We start from the raw sequence: 17,174 nt of genomic DNA on the forward strand, positions 1-17,174 counted from the left end.
GGGTGGTGGAGGCGAGGCGTGTTCTCGGTGAGATATCGTCCATGGTGCTGATTTATAGGGAAGGGACATCTTTCCTTTTTGGGTTCTGTTTTTCACGAGCACCGTGTCTCCTATCTGGATCGCGCTGGCGGTGGCTCTTCTAACCTTGTTTTGGCGTTGTGTCTGCGCCTTTTGGTCTCAACCTCTTCCAGGTCAACTTGTGGCGGCTTCCAGGAGTGGTGTAGGGGTAGGCTTGCTTAGATGGGAACACCAAACATCATGGAAGCTGGTCTGTCTTGTGTAATCGAGTGGGGGGACAGTCGATAGGCACGGAGGAACCTTTAGAGCTCTGGGAGCCATGGACGGCCTTTGTCTTTGGTGATTCTTACTGTCTTGTTAATTGAAGCCATGAATCTTTCGGTGTCCCCGTTGCCTGGTGGCCAGTATAGGGTGATGTGGTGGTGGCGTATTCCTAGATCGTCTATGAAGGTTCTGAACCCTTTGCTCGTGAAACGGGGTCCATTGTCGCTCCGGATTGAGGATGGGATGCCATGTATTGCAAACATCTTCTCCAGAGCCGGGGTCATGTATGTGGCATCTGTGGAGGCGACTGGCTCGACGTGTGGGTATCTGGTGTGTTTGTTGATTGTAACTAGTAGGTATGCTTCACTTGCAATTGTGCAGAAGTCGATGCTTATGGCGTCCCACCGGTGGTCGCTCCGGGGGGGGGGCACTTCATGGGTTCCGGCAGTCCTGGCCAGCGTGTGGACAAACAGGCTGCGCAGGCTTCTATTAGCGTCATGACTTTGCGCTGCATGTGTGGTAACCATACACAGGACTTAAGGAATGCTTGCGTTTACACTATCCCTTGGTGCCCCTCATGTGCCAGTCTGAGGGCTCTCGTGGAGGGATGCGGGTAGCACGATCCAATGCCCTTTCATAATTAGACCATCCAGTGATATGGATAGTTCATGCCATATTCCGAACAGGGCTTGTAGTAGCTCTTGGCCTGGGACTGTCTTCCGTGTGACTGCTGTCAGGAACATTTTCCATTCTCCTGACAGAATCGCTGCCTTTGCGTGTTTTAGGCACGGGACCTTGTCCGTTTCGACTTGAATTACTTCACTTTTCATGGTCTTAGGACAGGCGCAGGTGACTATCTGGCATACATGTTCATCTGTCACTCTCGCGGCTTCACGTTCGGTGGTAGGGTTGGGCGTGGGTGTCGTGACAGAAAGTCTGCTGGGTTGTCGGCACCCGCTCGGTATTGGATGTTCAGGTCAAATTGTTGGATTGCAACAGCCAGCGCTCGATCCTGGCCGGGGGGTGTAGTACAGATCCTCCGAAGATGGGGATGAGTGGCTTGTGGTCTGTCAACACTTTCACTGGGTGCCCCAGGATGTACACATGGAAGTGTTTTTCACCCCCAGATGATTGCCAGCGCCTCCTTTTCAATGTGGGCATAGTTTCTTTCTGTTGGTGTGAGCGTCCTGCTTGCAAAAGCGATGGTGAAGACAGTTCCGTCTTTATCTTTCTGTGTTACCACAGCTCCGAGCCCCACCAAACTAGCATCGACCAATAGTTATGTTGTGCAGGAGATGTCAAAAAATGCCATGGTGACATCACTGGAGAGGGAGTCCTTGATCTTACTGAACGCTTGTTCCTGTTCATTTCCTCACTCCCAGGGGGCCTTGGTGAGTTTGCGCATGGGGGCGGTAGAAGTGGCTAGGTCTGGAATGAAACGACCGCAGTACGTGGCCATGCCTAGAAAGCTGCGGACCTCTGTCGCTGTGGTTTGGGCTTGCGCGTTCTTGATGTCGTTGACTTTGCTGGGGTCAGGTGACACTCTGTGCTCATTGAAGACGTAACTTTCCTCGTGGAACGTGAGCCCTGAGTCCTCTAATCGTTAGAGGGTGGCTGCAAGCCGCTTGATGTGTTCGGCTTCCATTTTGCCATAGACTAGGATGTCATTGCTGACGTTTGTCACTCCTGGTAGGTCTTGTAGGTCTTTCCGTATCTCATGTTGAAATACTTCTGCTGCCGAGGAGATACCGGCGTCGGTAGCGTCAGAGACCTAGGTGTGAGAACGTGATGATGTACCGTGAGTCTTTTGCAAGGGTGATTTGGTGGTAGCACGATCTGAGGTCAAGCATACTGAATATGGTTGCCCCTGTTAGATCAACTAACAGTTCATCAATTGTTGGCGTGATGTGCCTTTCTCGCACAATTGCTGCTTTGGGGAGTCGCATGTTTATGCATATGCGGACTGCGTTAGGTTGTTTTGTTTTGGCTGTGACCATCATTGGAGAGACCCACGGGGTGAGCCCTGAAGTTTTTTCGATGATTCTCAGGTGTTCGAGTTTCTTGAGCTCTGCTTCCACTGTGGCTCTCATATGGAACGGTACTCTCCTGTGGCGCACTGCCCGTGGTTCGATGGTGGGGTCGATGTGAAGTTTCACAGACCTGCCCTTGAGACAGCTGATTCCTGTGAAGAGGTTCTTGTGTTTCGCCAGCAGATGTTCTATGTCAACGGATTGTACCGCGAGCTTGAACTGGATTCCTTCCAGGCGTTCCGCAGTTGCACAGCTGAGGAGTGTCTCAATGCCGGCACGACGACATGGATGCGGGTCTTGCAGCTGATTCCTCGGTGAGAGAGGGTTGTCTTGAAGTAGCCAGCCACGGGCAGGGGCGTTTTGCTGTTGTATGCATAGAGTAGGACTGATCGCCATCGAAGCATGGGTTTTTGGACAAGTTTGTTGAATTTGGATGATGGCATGACATTTACTGTGGCTCCAGGATCGATCATCATTATTACTGGGGCTCCATCCACTAATATGGTGCATCATCGTGACCTGGTCTTTCTTGACTGGTTCTCGTGTCAGGGTTTTACTGCTGAGATCATGTGTATTGTCTCTCTGCTGTGGTTGCAGTGTTTATCCACATGGTTTGGGGACATTTCTCTGCTGGACTGCTCCCCATCGCTGTTTAAACTGTCGGTGTTGTCACCGTCAATGGCACGGGCCTGGCCACTTCTGTTGTTGTGCTGTCTGCTTGATGGTTCCCTGTGCTGGCGGTCTCGTCTCCCTGGACAGCCCGTAGGTCTGCGGGATCCTGCTTCGCCTTTGTGGTGCGGGGTGGCTTCTCGCAGCACATAGTCTTTTGGCTGTCTGGAGCTCAGGCACACTGATGCGTAGGGATTGAGTTTCCCGTACTTGTGACACGTGGTGCTGTATGCTGTTCATGGATCGTTCCTGCTGTGCTGTCCACCGCACCATATGCAGTCCTTCTGCCGTGTGGCGGGTTGGCTTTGTCGGGGTCTCTGTTGTTTTAGGGCATTGACTGCCGCGGTGTCGCACTTGGACAGCTCTGTATCCAGTGGCAGGCGGCTTATGATTTTCTCCATCTCCATTGCATGTTCATCCGTCTGTTCTCGTAGTCAGCCCATGGACAGGATAGTGTCTAGTGGAAGATCTGATTCAGCAAGAATGGTGCGTCTCAGTTTATTTGAAGATAGACCGTGTATGACTTGCTGTCTTACCGAGAATTCTTCGTTCGGAAGTCGCAGGCCAGCGCCATTTCTCTCAGGCAGCTGTGGAAGTCATCTATGCTTTGTTGAGGGTGTTGTCTGGCCTGGCTCATCTTGAATCTTTCAAAATCGGCACTGACTTTGGTCTTGAATTTTTTTATGAGTATGTCTTTTGCTGTCTCATAGTCATCTGACGTGTCCCGGTTTGGTAGGGCGTTGAATATGTGGAGTGCCATTGTGCCTAGGTTGAGCATGAGAAATGCTCTTTTCAATTCTTCACTGTCAACTTTCTGTGTGAGGAGGCTGAGCTCAAATTGTTGTATCCACAGTTCCCATCTGAGGTCAGTATGTGGTCCAAAGGTTTGTAAGGGCTGCACGAACGTCCCTTGTGTGGTGTGTAGCCACATGCTGGTGTCTGGATTGCAAGCTTGTAGCCACAGCCGGGTTGTGATCTCATCTGTCATGTTGTGGCGTTCCAGTGGCTGTTAGCGCATTGTTCTCGTGTCCTTGCGTGTCCTCCGCTATGGGTGCCTGGTGTGTGTGGAGCCTCCTCTTTCTCTTTGCCGGTGTGGGCGTCTGTGGTGCCGTCTTTGGCTTGCTCTTGTCTCTTTTTGGGGTACTTCATGCCCCTGCTTGTATCAGGATGAGTACCAGCGTGTAATCTGTGCTCAGGCCTTTTTGTGGGTGTCCTGGTGCACTCGGTCAGTCTTGTGTGCACTTTCCCAGTGGTGGCCTTCTTAGCGTGGGGTTGGAGCCTGTGGTGCTTGTGTGTGTCGGATTGGGGCCTTGAGTGCTAGGCCCAGGTTTGTCAGTGGGCCACGTGGTAGGCCCTTGATGCAGTGCCTTTGCTTGTGTGCATGGACCGCATCCTTGGAGCAATTGCAGCCACGTGGTTGGGCACGAGCGAGCGTCTGTGTTCCTGGCTCGCGAGGAGAAAGATCTTTTTTTTTTCCTCGACAGCAAGCCGGCGCATGTGCTGATGGCTGCTTTGGGTGTGTGCATCACGTGTGGGGCAGCTTGAGGTGACTTTGTTTCCCCCCCCCCAGGCGCAGAACATTTACGTTTGTGCGGTCAGTTGTGTTTTTTTTTCTTTTTTTCTTTTCAGCTTCTGCCGGGCTTCCCCTCTGGATGGCGCAAGTAAGAGGTGCGGTCGTCAGGTTGTGTCAGGCAGTCCTGGCCTCCTGCCTCGTCGCAAGTGTGATGGGTCCTCCGGCCCGTGGGTCGGGCCGGAGGTGTGGGGCTACGCGGCCCTGGCTCGCAGCGCAGAAGGAGACCACAGGACACACTGCTTGGGTACCTGGAGCAGGAACTGTCTTTATGGCAGGCTCCTCCTCCCTTTATTGACTTGTCCACGTGACCTCTGTCACGTGGACATCACAGTTGGCACGCCCCCTCTGGTCATATCGGCTCAGTGTAGCTCATATTCCAAAACTTGTCATGATTCAAAGATGATATAAATAAGGTTAATATCCGTGTGGATTGTGCACTTCGACTTACCCTGGATGAAATCCACCCTTATCACTGGCTTGGGGCACTAGATGTGCTGTGAGAATTTCCTTTCTGTTTGAAAGCTCTTTACTTGCAGAAACATCATGGCATTCGTTTTAACAAGGAATAGCAATGTAAGGCTACACCTCTCAACATTTGTTATGTGGTAAGTGAGGATGTGAAGAATAATTTTAACAAGACCCACCTGAGAGCTGGGAAATGTTTTGTAGGATATGACTGATGACACATACCAGCAGCTATTCTCTCTATATGTTCCATCCAAAAACTGCCCATCTCGCAATTTATAGAATTGTTAATAATCTTATACCATGACTCAAATGAGACTGCACATGGCTTCCCTCAATACCTAGGGAAGGGTCTTCATAATTTTACAATGTTAATTCTGAGGTAGATTCTTGGCTAACTTGACAAATCCATTTATCACCTCAAATCATGTTTCATTAACCTAATTTGATAATTCTTTGGGGGTGGTATTTCAAGTTGGGTGCAGCCAAGTGGCCTGATTCGGCCATTGTACTAAATTTGGCAGACAGGATTTAACATTTCCTAATTTAACTAATGTGTGTGAGTTTGACCATTGAAGTAGCATGCACTATAGTCTGAACAGACTGACAGGTTTCTCACAGTCCAGAGTGTCGAACTCCATGGATAAGTCTAAAAGGAAGTGATTGGAGACTAATCCTTTGTCATCTGCCTATCTACCTACAGGATGTCATCCCAAATTATGAGAAAGACAACTATAGTGCTGTATCCTGGCATAAAGCCTGATTGAAGCGTAACAAAATCTGTGTGTCGCAATACATGGTTTTGGAGTTGACGGGTGGGAAACGTTTAAAACGTTTTATGAGGTCTGAAGCAGAATGCAGGTAATGGGACAGCTAGGATCCATAGTTATTTAATGCGAGGGCCAATGATTTAATGTTTGAAATGGGCCAGGTAGGATCCTTTTTTGAAAGAACAATTAAAAATATCACATAAAAAGGGTTAGAGATCGGATTGCATTCTTACCGTCCACAAGGGCATAGGGATGGCCAGCAAGGCTGAGAGTTTAATAGCTTTGTGTTTGAGTCAAACTTCTTCCAAGGATAGTGACATGATGGAAAAATGTGTGAAGGGACTGAAGGGCGAGACAGTGACTATAAGTAAGAAAGTAAGAGTTCTTGCGAGGTTTTAGAGCTGCCACAGGAAGCAGGAGGGGAGCTAGAGTGGGAACAGTTTCAAAGAGTAGTTATGGTAAGCTTCTCGATTTTGGCTTCAGTAGGAATCTGCTAGCAACTCTTAGGGGGTCATTACGAGTTTGGAGGTAGCCATGGCGCTATAAGCTCCAAACCCAGGTCCGGGTCCGGTCTGACATAATGGGGATTTATGGGGTCATTCCGACCTTGGAGGACCCGGTAAGTCCCCATTCTGTAGACCATTCCCCATTCCCATTGAGTCCCTATAGGGCTCAATGGGAATGGGGAAGGCGCTAATAACGGGCTCGCAAATTGTTGGCCCGTTATTAGCTCCAAGGTCCCTTGACGTTCCTGCTGGGACCCGCTAAGGGACCTCGGAATAGGGCAGTAAGGGTTTACCGGCACCGGCATCATTACCAGTGACCGTTAACCCTTACCGCCCAACTCGGAATGAGGCCCTTAATATTTTTGAATGCAGTATTTGCAGATAATTATGAATTCATAATCGACTGCTGCATCAACATGGGAGAGGGATACTGAATTTTCTCTGCCATGTCTTTTGTTTCTCCTTTTTTGGTTACTGTGTGGTGATGGGAGAGCATACCTGGTATTTGTTTATGTTGTATGTAGTTGCCTCATGCCTACCTTTTACATCCCCTATAATGATGGGCCATGGAGACAGTGCATGTGCGGGAAAGAGATGCAGGGTTGGTCATACAAATAATAGTTATGATGAGTCGCTTGCTTTCAATTGCAGGGTGTATTTCACCTCAGGGTCCTGAGTGACATCATAAATAATTCAAGCTTGCATTGTCACTAAGATGCTACTCGGAAACACTTGGGGGAAATATATCCCCATAGCTGATATCTTACATCTAATATTCTATGCGTGCTGTAGTGTAAGGCTGATTTTATGTGTGTCCAAATCTTATTGAAGCTTTTTTTCTGGATTTGGTCTCCAGTGTACTAATCTTAGAGGTTAACCTTTTACCAGGCACGGGAATAAAGGGAAGTTATGAGATTTTGCGGTTTACATTTTTCTGGGGCGTGTCAAAGATATAAGTCATTAATTAGCTTAGATACTGCAGGCCTGATGTAAAGGAAAGGGTTTTGAGGCGGGCTAAGCGCTATAATACGCTTCCTGGAAATATTGAAATATTTTAGTGGAGCTGAGAAACCAGGAGAGGTAGGACATTAGTAAGGGTTGTGAGTGTCAGAAAGCAGTAAAAGATAAAACCACGTCCATAAGAGAGTCTGCATGTTGGTTGTATGTCTGGCAGGTACAAGATGTAGGATATGTCCTCTGGAGTGGGCTAGGCTTTAAATAAAGGGGAGGAGTCCAGGTATGTCACATAATGAGAAAACAGGTTGGATTAGAAGATTATCATGTGAGTCAAAGTGAATGTTAACATCTCCCATTACTAACAGGGGGTTATGGTTCAGAGCTAAAGGAGAGATAAGTGTTTCTAAGGATCAGGCTTTTTGAGTGTGACAGTTGGTGAGGGTTCACCCTTTAAGGCAGGTAAAGATAGTTTGACGGTGATGTTTGACGTTGAGTAACTGGAATTCATTTCATTTCGTTACTGGGGGACGAACAGTTCAAAAACAGGTGTAGATGTGTGGTAAAGCAGTGCCACACATCTTTATTGGTATGGGTGAGCAAGAGGATGGTCACTAAGCCATGTTTCAGTCAGTGCCAAGAGTGTGTGCTCATGGTCAGTGATGACATTTTGAATATGCATGGCATTGTGGACCACAGCTGGAATGAATGCCTGAATGTGGGACTGATTCTTAAAAGAAGGGATGCAGTGCATTGTGAACGCCATACAGCTCTTAAAGGAACAGGCAGAGACATAGACAGGGTCTGAGCGTGCAATGCTCACCCAACATCTGTAAATGTCCACTCAGCAGTGCCGTGTGGGTATTGTACAGATGCTAATGTCACTGCAGTGGGCCCTACTGCATTAACTTCATGTCCCATTTGTTAGACAATCCTGGCTATGCCTCCGGGCATAGGCCTTTTCTCTAATGTCCTGATTTGAACATGCTTGCTATGAATATGCTTGTCGTGGGAATGTGAACTCTGCTAACACAAGTAACTGTGCTCTCTGATGGCTGAGCCTTCCTGTGCCAGAAAAAGAACAGTATAGTTGCACCCTGCCCAGTGTGCTAATCAGCAGGATGAAGAGCGGCCTTTGTTCTGTTTGACTAGTTCTGATTGGCTAGATCAACTCTATGTATCAACTTTGCATTGTAATATATTATAGCTTGTTTTAATAACTTAATTGTGATAGAATCACAGATGCCAAACACTGAATACATCCAGAATGATTCCACTGCATACATCCAGAATGATTCCCGTTTAGCAAGCCTGCACGTAGTCTGCCAAAAATGTTACATAAGCAATTAACATATCTGGATCGAGTTTGAGTAGCATTTTGATTCTAAATGTAGCTACAAAAATGGCAGCTGTTCTATGTTCTCTTATGAAATAAATGTTATGCTCTACATGGAAACCCGTTTACATAACTAATCATGTGCCTTAAAATTTAAAGATGGCTATAAACATAAACCAGCAGTTGTTTTTGACCGAGGTGGAGAAGTGATCGTTATTCTAAAGATAAAGATGAAACATATTTTCCATGCTTTCGTGGAAGGGATGTATTTTGCTTCTCTTGGCGGATATTATAGCCATGTATACATTCACTTTACCAATTTTGCACGCTAAGTGGGCAATTCACGAAGAGGCTAAAGCGTGTAACTCTTGCTTACCCTTCATTTACCCATGCAGAGGACCTTGCTACTCACAAAAGAAGTTACTATGTGTAAACTGAGATGCACCTGACTTTGTTGTTAGTCAGATTTACTCATTGTAGCTTCTTTTGTGAATAGCAAAACCCGCTGTAGAGATAGGTCAGGGGTAATTTAGAAGTACTCAGTGTAACTTCTTTGTGAATCTGCCTATAAGACTTTCATGTTCTAAAATGGTGTCCTGAGCCAAACTTCGGCTGCAGTTTAGATGCAATGAACTGCAGCATTGGTTTCCCTCTGCCCACTTCCTTCAATCTATCCTACCCCATTACCCTGACCACTGTCTGCCTTTAGCCATCAGACTGCCAGCACCGCTGCCATAGCCGCCATTCCCACTGGGCCTCCAACTAGTATTCCCCACTTTCTGTCTGTGTTTCTCAGACTAGTGCCAAATATCTTACCACTGCACCGACTCTCTTCATTCAGCTCTCTAATAGTGAGGCAGTCCCAAACAGCTCACAATTAGTCCCAAAATGCCTGCCAGTTTGTGAAACTGCTGCTTGCCATAAGGACCATAACCTCGTGGTTGCAACTAATTAACCAGAGAGAGAGAACATTTTCTTTAGACAAAACAATATAAGACGCCAGGACATAAAATATGGTCACAAAAAGATTTGGGCCCTTCTTCCTCAACACCTCTCACATTATTTTCCAGAGGTTAGCATGGATGAGAGAAGAGGCTTCGACAGGGTGTGGACTGAGGGACATTGCCAACCCTCTTTTCCCCAGGTCCCAACCACCCATTCTGGTAGGTTACAGCACACCGTGACCTCTGCTTTAGGCCCAAGTGCACATGGTCCAGGCCCCATGTAGCCATAGTTTCCTGGCTACACCACTGGATGTGTGGAATGGGACTCAATGAAAAGCTTAAAGCCTAGTCTTGGTTCACAGCTGGCTTTCCTGCCGATATAGTCTGTTTAATCGTAAATTGACTATGGTATAAACAATATCTAAACAGAATACCACATTAAATGATAATGTTTAGAGACCTATATGGCTTCACAAAAAACGTCCTTACGTGTATGTGTGTTTTTGGTTTTGTGCATAGGGAGTACGGTCACCATACCTGCAGCTGGCTTCAATGCAGGAAGGTGATTACACGTTCCTGCTTACTGTCACTGACTCAGAGAGACAGCAGTCGAGAGCTCAAGTAACAGTCATTGTCCAGCCTGGTAGGTACAACCAATGTGTGTATTGTTTAGTAACCGTCACTTGATCACATCATGAAATGTATTGTAAGTCTAATATTTTGCATTATTGCTGACGTTTAAATGAAAAATGTAGTGCTCATTCAGTCAATCATATCTAATATAACAATCAGTAGAAATTGACCAATTGTCTTGTAACTGTGGGTTGGCAGAATAGACCAACAGCCGGCCTTCATGCTCTCACTTTGTGTGGTCACCTTACCTGAATGGGGGTTGTCGTATGTAGGGTAGGGCCCAGATGGCATAGAAGGTAAAAGAGGAACTACACAGGCTTGTTATATCTTTATTGTTAGTGTTTGCCAGCGATAGCACTAGGTGTATGAGATAGTGAAGGAGTTCCAGGAAGGTTGAGGACGGTTCTTAAAAGCACATCCTGACTGGGAAGGTCATGTTAAACGTCTGGGGTCATCCTGGGTCATGTCCTGTGTCAGGTGGTCTTACTACTGTCTGAACACTTGAGTTGTGCCACCATTCAATTTAGCTCCTAATTTTCAGTTGGATAATGTGACCATGTCACACTTTCCGCATGAAGGTCAGCTGCTGGCCTGCTGCTGAACCATTACACCTCAGTTGAAACAAAGTTAGACCCCTTCTGCTACTACTCGTCTGATTGTTCTAAACATTAATCTTTCACTATTTTTCTTGCTCATTTTGACACATTTGATCACCCTATTCTGCATGAATCTTTGAATGCTTTCAGTATCTTTTATTCTGTCCTATTATGGAAGCTTTCCTATCTTTCTGACTATACTTCCTTGATGTGCGTGATGAGGTCTCTATTCATCAAACAGCGCCACCCACTTCCATCTTTTTTTCACTTTTTGAAACCTCTTCCCAACATTATTCTCTCTTTGCTCTTTCTAACAAGCTCTTCACCAAAACCTCTCTGTCTCTCAACATTTCAATGAAAGCACACTTCCTTCACATTTGGCCAAATAAAATTGACATGTGTGCATGAGTAAACCAGCTTTATTTTGGAAATTCACTTTTTATAAAAGCAGTTGATAAAAACTGATTTCGATTTAATAATTTTCGTATAGAATAACAACACACTAAATGGACTAACCATCAAGTCATCCCTAAAAAGTGGTAGTGATATAAAATATACTCTACATCAAATCAAATCATATCTTGCTTTCAGTATCAACATTTAGGAGACCACAGAGTAAGATAGAGTAGAAGCTTTACATTGTCTCATCTCAGATTAGGATAACACTACTTTTGTGTATTTAGGATCAAAGTAACATCATAGAATTAGCATTTCCCTTCACAAATCAAGTTCTTGTATAAATGCTTCCCAAAGAAAGCATTCCATGGTTTTACAAGTAAAAGGACCACTCAACAACATCAAATACATTCATGCTAGTTTGAAGGACAACATCTGTTCCCTTGCCCCAGCACTCACTGATTTCTGCATCCACTCTCTTGCTCTGGGTCTTCCCCCTCTTCACTCAAGCACTCCCGTGTGCACCCCCTCCTGAAAAAGCCTTTTTCCAACCCATGGTGTATGGCTAACTAATGTCCCATCTCTATTACTTCCTTCCTTGGGAAACTCCTGGAGAATTTGGTCTTCCCCCAATTGACCCAGCATACTGAGCTCCTTGGTTGCTCCATCAGCCTGGATTCCGTAGCATCCAGAGGCACAGAAACTGCTCTCCTGAGCACCCATTTAGAATTGCTTACAACCCTTGATTCTAACTCACGTGCTATTCTCATTCCAGTCGATCTCTACTCTGGCACAGTCAACCACTCCATCCTCTTAAAGCGGCTCCATGATACCCTTTGTATCTCGGGCTGGGCACTGGCCTGGTTGACCTCCTTCCTCACTGACCGTAGTTCCCAGGTGATCCTGGGTTCCTTCTCCTCCCCCACCTCTATCTCCACTTGTGGTGTTGCCCAGAGCTCTATCCTCTCGCCTTGGCTCTTTAACATCTATCTCACCCCTCTTGCTCACCTATTCACCATCTCCCACACGTCCATTGTTATGCAGATGACACCCAACTCTTCTTCAAACTCCCTACTGCCTCTCTTCCTACTTCCTCTGTCGTTCCTGATTGCCTTTCCACTATCTAGTCTTGGTACACCTCTAATGATCTCTGTCTCAATGCCAGCAAGACTGAGATCCTTCCTATTGGGCTCCTGTTCCCTCTTTCCTCCCTTCACTGTGGCCAACCTCTAGGGGCTTTCCCCCCTCTCCTTCCTCTGAAGCCAGAAACCTTGGAGTCTTCTTCGGCTCCTCTGTCTCTTTTATTCCTCACATCTTGGACCTTGCCAAGAAGGCCTATTTCCAACTTCACCTCCTCAGAGGCATGCGCCCTTTCCTCACCTTTCCACAGAAGCTCAATGTCTCCAGAGCTGTGGTACTCTCAAGGCTGGACTTTTGCAACAGCCTCTTTCTTAATCTACCTTCCTCTTCTCTCGGTCCCCTCCAAATAATCCAGAATAGGGCTGCAAGTCTTATCCTTGGCCTCAAGCCCAGGGATCATATCGCTCCAGCCCTGAAATCTCCCCACTGCCTCCCTGTTGCTGCGAGGATCAAATTTAAATCTGCATTATCTAGAAGACTGTCTGGGTCCGGGGACTTCGCTATCTACAACTCACTCACCAAATACTCTCCTTCCAGATCCCTCCGATCCTCTGGCTCCAACTCTCTGTTTGTCAAGCGCTTCTCTAAGCAAAGAGCTGGCTGCTGTTCTCTTTCCTTGGCTGGCTCCCTCCTCTGGATCAGCCTCCCTCTTTACGTCTTAAGCTGGATCTCCTCACGTTCCACCAGCATCTCAAGACTTTCCTCTTCTCCTCCTCCTTCCCTCTTTCCCTCCCGTGCTATCCCCGCAGTCGTTGAGATTGGTGTCCTGGGCCCTTAGGAGTCCTACTGGGTCCTGGCCTTCTGCCCAGTCACCTACAGCTTCCGCCCTCCCCGCACTTGCCTTCGGACCCACTCTAACCTGTGGTGTTTCTCAGGTCCGCACTTATTGTACTGGCAGATGACTCTTACCAGGTTGGAAACTGCCTCACACTTACCTGTTGCATTGCAACTGTATCTCTGGCAGTTCCCCCCCTGCGGGACCCTCCAGCACTTGCCCCTGTTCCCCCCTCTCTTTCTGCACTGGCATGCCCCGAATGTCAAAAGGCCTAGTAGGACCGCTGTTGTCATTCGTTTTCCATTGTTATTTTCTATTCCATTGTCTTGTATTGTTTCCCTTGTCCCCCTTCCCTTTTGCCTTGTGGGCGCTTTGAAACAATTCTTGCTGTATAAGCACCTTACAAGTGTCCAATAAATAAATATGGTTCTGAGTTTTATGTTTATTAGGAAAAAATAGGGTAATGTGCCCTAAGGTTTCAGGTGTAGATGAGCAAAATTATGAATTGCTGTTCTCTTTTTTTGCCTTAAAAAGAAGGAGTATATTGAATCAAACTTTGTAAGCAGAGTACTTTAATACAGATTTTAAACCCAGTACCAATATGCTTCTGCAATGACGGGTCTGTCTTGGAAAGAATAATTTGGTAGAGGATTTCACAACTTCTCCAGGGCCATCTTAAGCACTTTTGGGTCCCAGGGCACAGACACCTGTGGGGCCTCCTCCATCAAACCAAAGGAATTAAGGGATCTGAATATCTAGTCACGCCCTCCTCACGATCACCACTCATAGCTTTATATGCTGCCTCACAAAATAAGCATAGGTACTCCCTTTCAGTTCCATTACCCCCTTCATAAATGCTGTAATCAGAATGATAAAGAAGTAGCATTTCAAGGACAACATTAGCAGTCCACAATATGGGTGATTAAAATGAGTTGTCCAGAATGACTGTATCATCTGCTAAACAAACCAGCCCACGAGAATGAACGCTTTGGTTTCACAGTCTTGAATATGGTTACCTAATCACCTCTCCAGACACTTTATACTCATCATTAGGGGTGGCTGCCTAGGTTTTACAATGACTCCTCTGAAGAAAGCAATTTCTGATTTCTAGTCCAGACATTCATCATACTGATGCTTTTCGTTTTGATAGCAACCGCTGTCTGGTGCAGGTACATTGCTGATAATAGAACCTGGTGTACTACAAAGCCTAGTACATATCCATGCAGGTTTATCAACTTTAGACATAGGAAAGGCTGAGTCCTTTCTGGAACACAAATCTCTGCAATGAGTGCTTAACACACTGAGCTATCTCCTGAACCATTGCATCTCTCAAATGTATCAATATGCATTTCAACTTTGGCTGTTGCACATGATCAATAGGGTCCCCGCAGAAAGTTGAGAATGCTACAGGAGGTGTGCTATAGTGAACACACAAACTATGTACACTACAGTGAGCACAGAAAGCATGAGAGGATGAATTAATCAGAGCAAAATGTATTGTCACCAACAGACAGGCAATAGGTTTAGCCTCAGCAGCATGCCAATATCCCAACATGTGCCATTTATGTTTGGTCAACAATGGAAACTGTCTTCAAAAGATCATGCAGACTTGTGGGGCCCCCCTCCAAGTTGGGGCCCTGGGCAAGTGCCCCTTTTGCCCTTGCATAAAGATGTCTGCTTCTCTCTCGTGTCTTTCCCCAATTTTGATTGATCTATAGTGATCCTTCAGAATCTTTTTAGAGTTATTTTCAATCGTATATGTGTTCATAAACCTGATCTCAAAACCTGAAGCCTCAAAGGCTCTCCCCCATATCCCATGCTTGGAATACAATGACCCACATAACTCTTTAGACGTTTATGTAATAGTAGATCATTTTCTTCCTCTCTGCTTCCCTCTCAGTCTCCTGTCATTCTTCACGCCTCCCACCCCCTCCTTGCATACTATCTTTGTCCGAGTCTCCACCGATTCCTTAGTAAAAAGCGAAAGATGTATATGGTTTATTTTATTTTTATGATTGGTGTATTTTTGGAAATTGAGTACATTTTGAATGCAAGTGTAATTCTATCTTTTTCACGAAAAGACCCAGTCAGCCGAAAGTGTTACAAAAATGCAAACTCTGTCCGAGCCTGCGCATAACTTTGGAATTCTCATTAACTGCATTCTATATTTTACGCACCATATCTCTCACCTCATGTCAGCAATACTAGAAGATTCAGCAATTTCACATGATTAAACTGCTAATCATCACTGTCATCTTCTCTCTATATGATTACTGAATTCCCTCATTACTGGAGTACCGTCCCATGCTCCGGCGTTGCTAGTCTGTCTTTAATGGCTCATTGTATCTCCTTTTCGGGTCCTGCCCACATCTCTCATATCCTCCTGTCTCTTCTTTAACCTTCCTTCCCATTTCTCCCAAAATGTATTCTTCTTTTAGGCATTTCACTTGGATCTTTTCCTCGCTGTATGTTACATCTCCCAAAGGTTTTTTTTCTCTTACCAGCCACCATGTGCTCCCTCGCATTCTTACTCATCCATCTTAGGACTCACCAGCGGAACACATTACGATCATCCATTCGTCCCCCTTCTCTTTTACACCCTCCGGAAATGCTCTCTTCTCTTGCTTCTGTTTCCTAAACAGTTTTGTGTTCATCACTAATTCTGCTATTTGCAGTCTTTTGTTGCAAATTCGGAACTAGTTTGGGTTCACCAGTAGAGACGTAACCGTGTAGAGCAAGGACTTTTACTGTCTATTGGAAAGAGTGAATTCCAATGTATCGTGCCACTTTCGAATAATAAATCACTCTTTAAGAAGGCCCACAAGTATTCAAATGTGCATATAAAAATGCACAAATCAACAAGGAGTATGCAAAATGCAAATGTGAATCTGCTGGAATAATCATGCTAATATCTGGGGGTGTAAGTTTGAGAAGGCATTCAGAGAAATTGATTGTTGCACAACATTGGCGATGGCAACGACAAACAGTGATTCCTAAATAAATGCTGTGGGGCATATGCATGAATACTATATTCATTAACACAGATTGGAGAAATAGAAGAGTAGTGGTCTTGATTAGAAAAAAATCCAGGGGAGAGAAAAGGTAACTGAAAAGCTGTTTTTATGTTTTCTATTCTTATTCACTACACATGTCCTCCCCATAAATTAAGACCGTTTAGGTTTTTTCCTTTAGGAAAGCTAGCCACTGTTATTGGCGGTTTCCTTTTTATATGCCATTCTGTACATTTTCAAACATCCTCTCCAGCTTGACTGCTATCGGAGCACCAGTCAATACCAAGCAACTGTAGGCACTGTAACCTGACCTTCTGAGCACCTTCCCTGCTGGCTGTCTCTTTTGCTTCCCCACGCGCTGGTGGGCTCTTACTGCCTGACCCGAAACCCCCTCCGCCCCCCCACCCACCCGGTAAACTGCCAATTTCATTCTGCAGCGGGCCCCGGCGTTGCCCCTCCCACTGGCCATGTATCATCTTCACGTGATCCTCAAGTGACATAGCTGTCCTCTACATTTTACAACTTATGTGGGCGTCCGAGCCCCAGACATATTTCCCAAAGTCTGTCTTCATCCTGTTTACTCCTGTTTGCAACTGTTTGCGGACTGCAACGCGGTCATATACACTGTAAAATCATGAGGTCTTTTGGTTGCTTTTGGTTTCTCCTTTTCTCTAATTGTTACGTACCTTTTCTCACTAAGGTAATCTGCCCCGCTGAGCGTCTTTTTTTCACACCCCTGACCAGTCCATGTTTGCTTCATATTGCTTTCACCTACTTGTCTTTTTCCTTTATTATGTATTCTGCCATTCAGACACACAGGTCGTCAAACAATGCAAAGCATTTATTTCCCTCCTCATTTTCGCAATCCTGCTTTTTAAAAAATGATTATTGTTATTAGGGTATTTATTGAGCGTGAACCTAGCTTCAGGAAGCAACAGGTTGCTTTACAATCATAGGGGGAAGTACACAGCGAGGGAAGCAGAGAAAAAAAGAAGCAGGGAACTAACAGGGGAGGATGGGCAATTGGCAGCAGGGGGGGAAGATAGTGGGCAGCAGATTAGAGTTTCAGGTAGTGTGGTGAGTGCAGGGTGTGT

General features: G+C 45.9%; 1 protein-coding gene across 5 annotated transcripts in view; it reads left to right on the forward strand.

Annotated features, from left to right (window-relative positions):
• KIAA0319 (KIAA0319 ortholog) overlaps nt 1-17,174 on the forward strand; it is an 806,237-nt gene that overhangs the window by 547,220 nt on the left and 241,843 nt on the right. For all 5 annotated transcript variants that reach the window (XM_069613622.1, XM_069613623.1, XM_069613620.1 and 2 more), the window contains one exon: nt 10,049-10,172. In XM_069613622.1, coding sequence (XP_069469723.1) covers nt 10,049-10,172 — 124 coding nt within the window. The remainder of the gene's footprint in view (nt 1-10,048; nt 10,173-17,174) is intronic.

The sequence above is a fragment of the Ambystoma mexicanum genome, chromosome 5p (genome assembly GCF_040938575.1).
Source record: "Ambystoma mexicanum isolate Mex_15411 chromosome 5p, UKY_AmexF1_1, whole genome shotgun sequence".
In the NCBI taxonomy this organism is placed as follows: Eukaryota; Metazoa; Chordata; class Amphibia; order Caudata; family Ambystomatidae; genus Ambystoma; species Ambystoma mexicanum.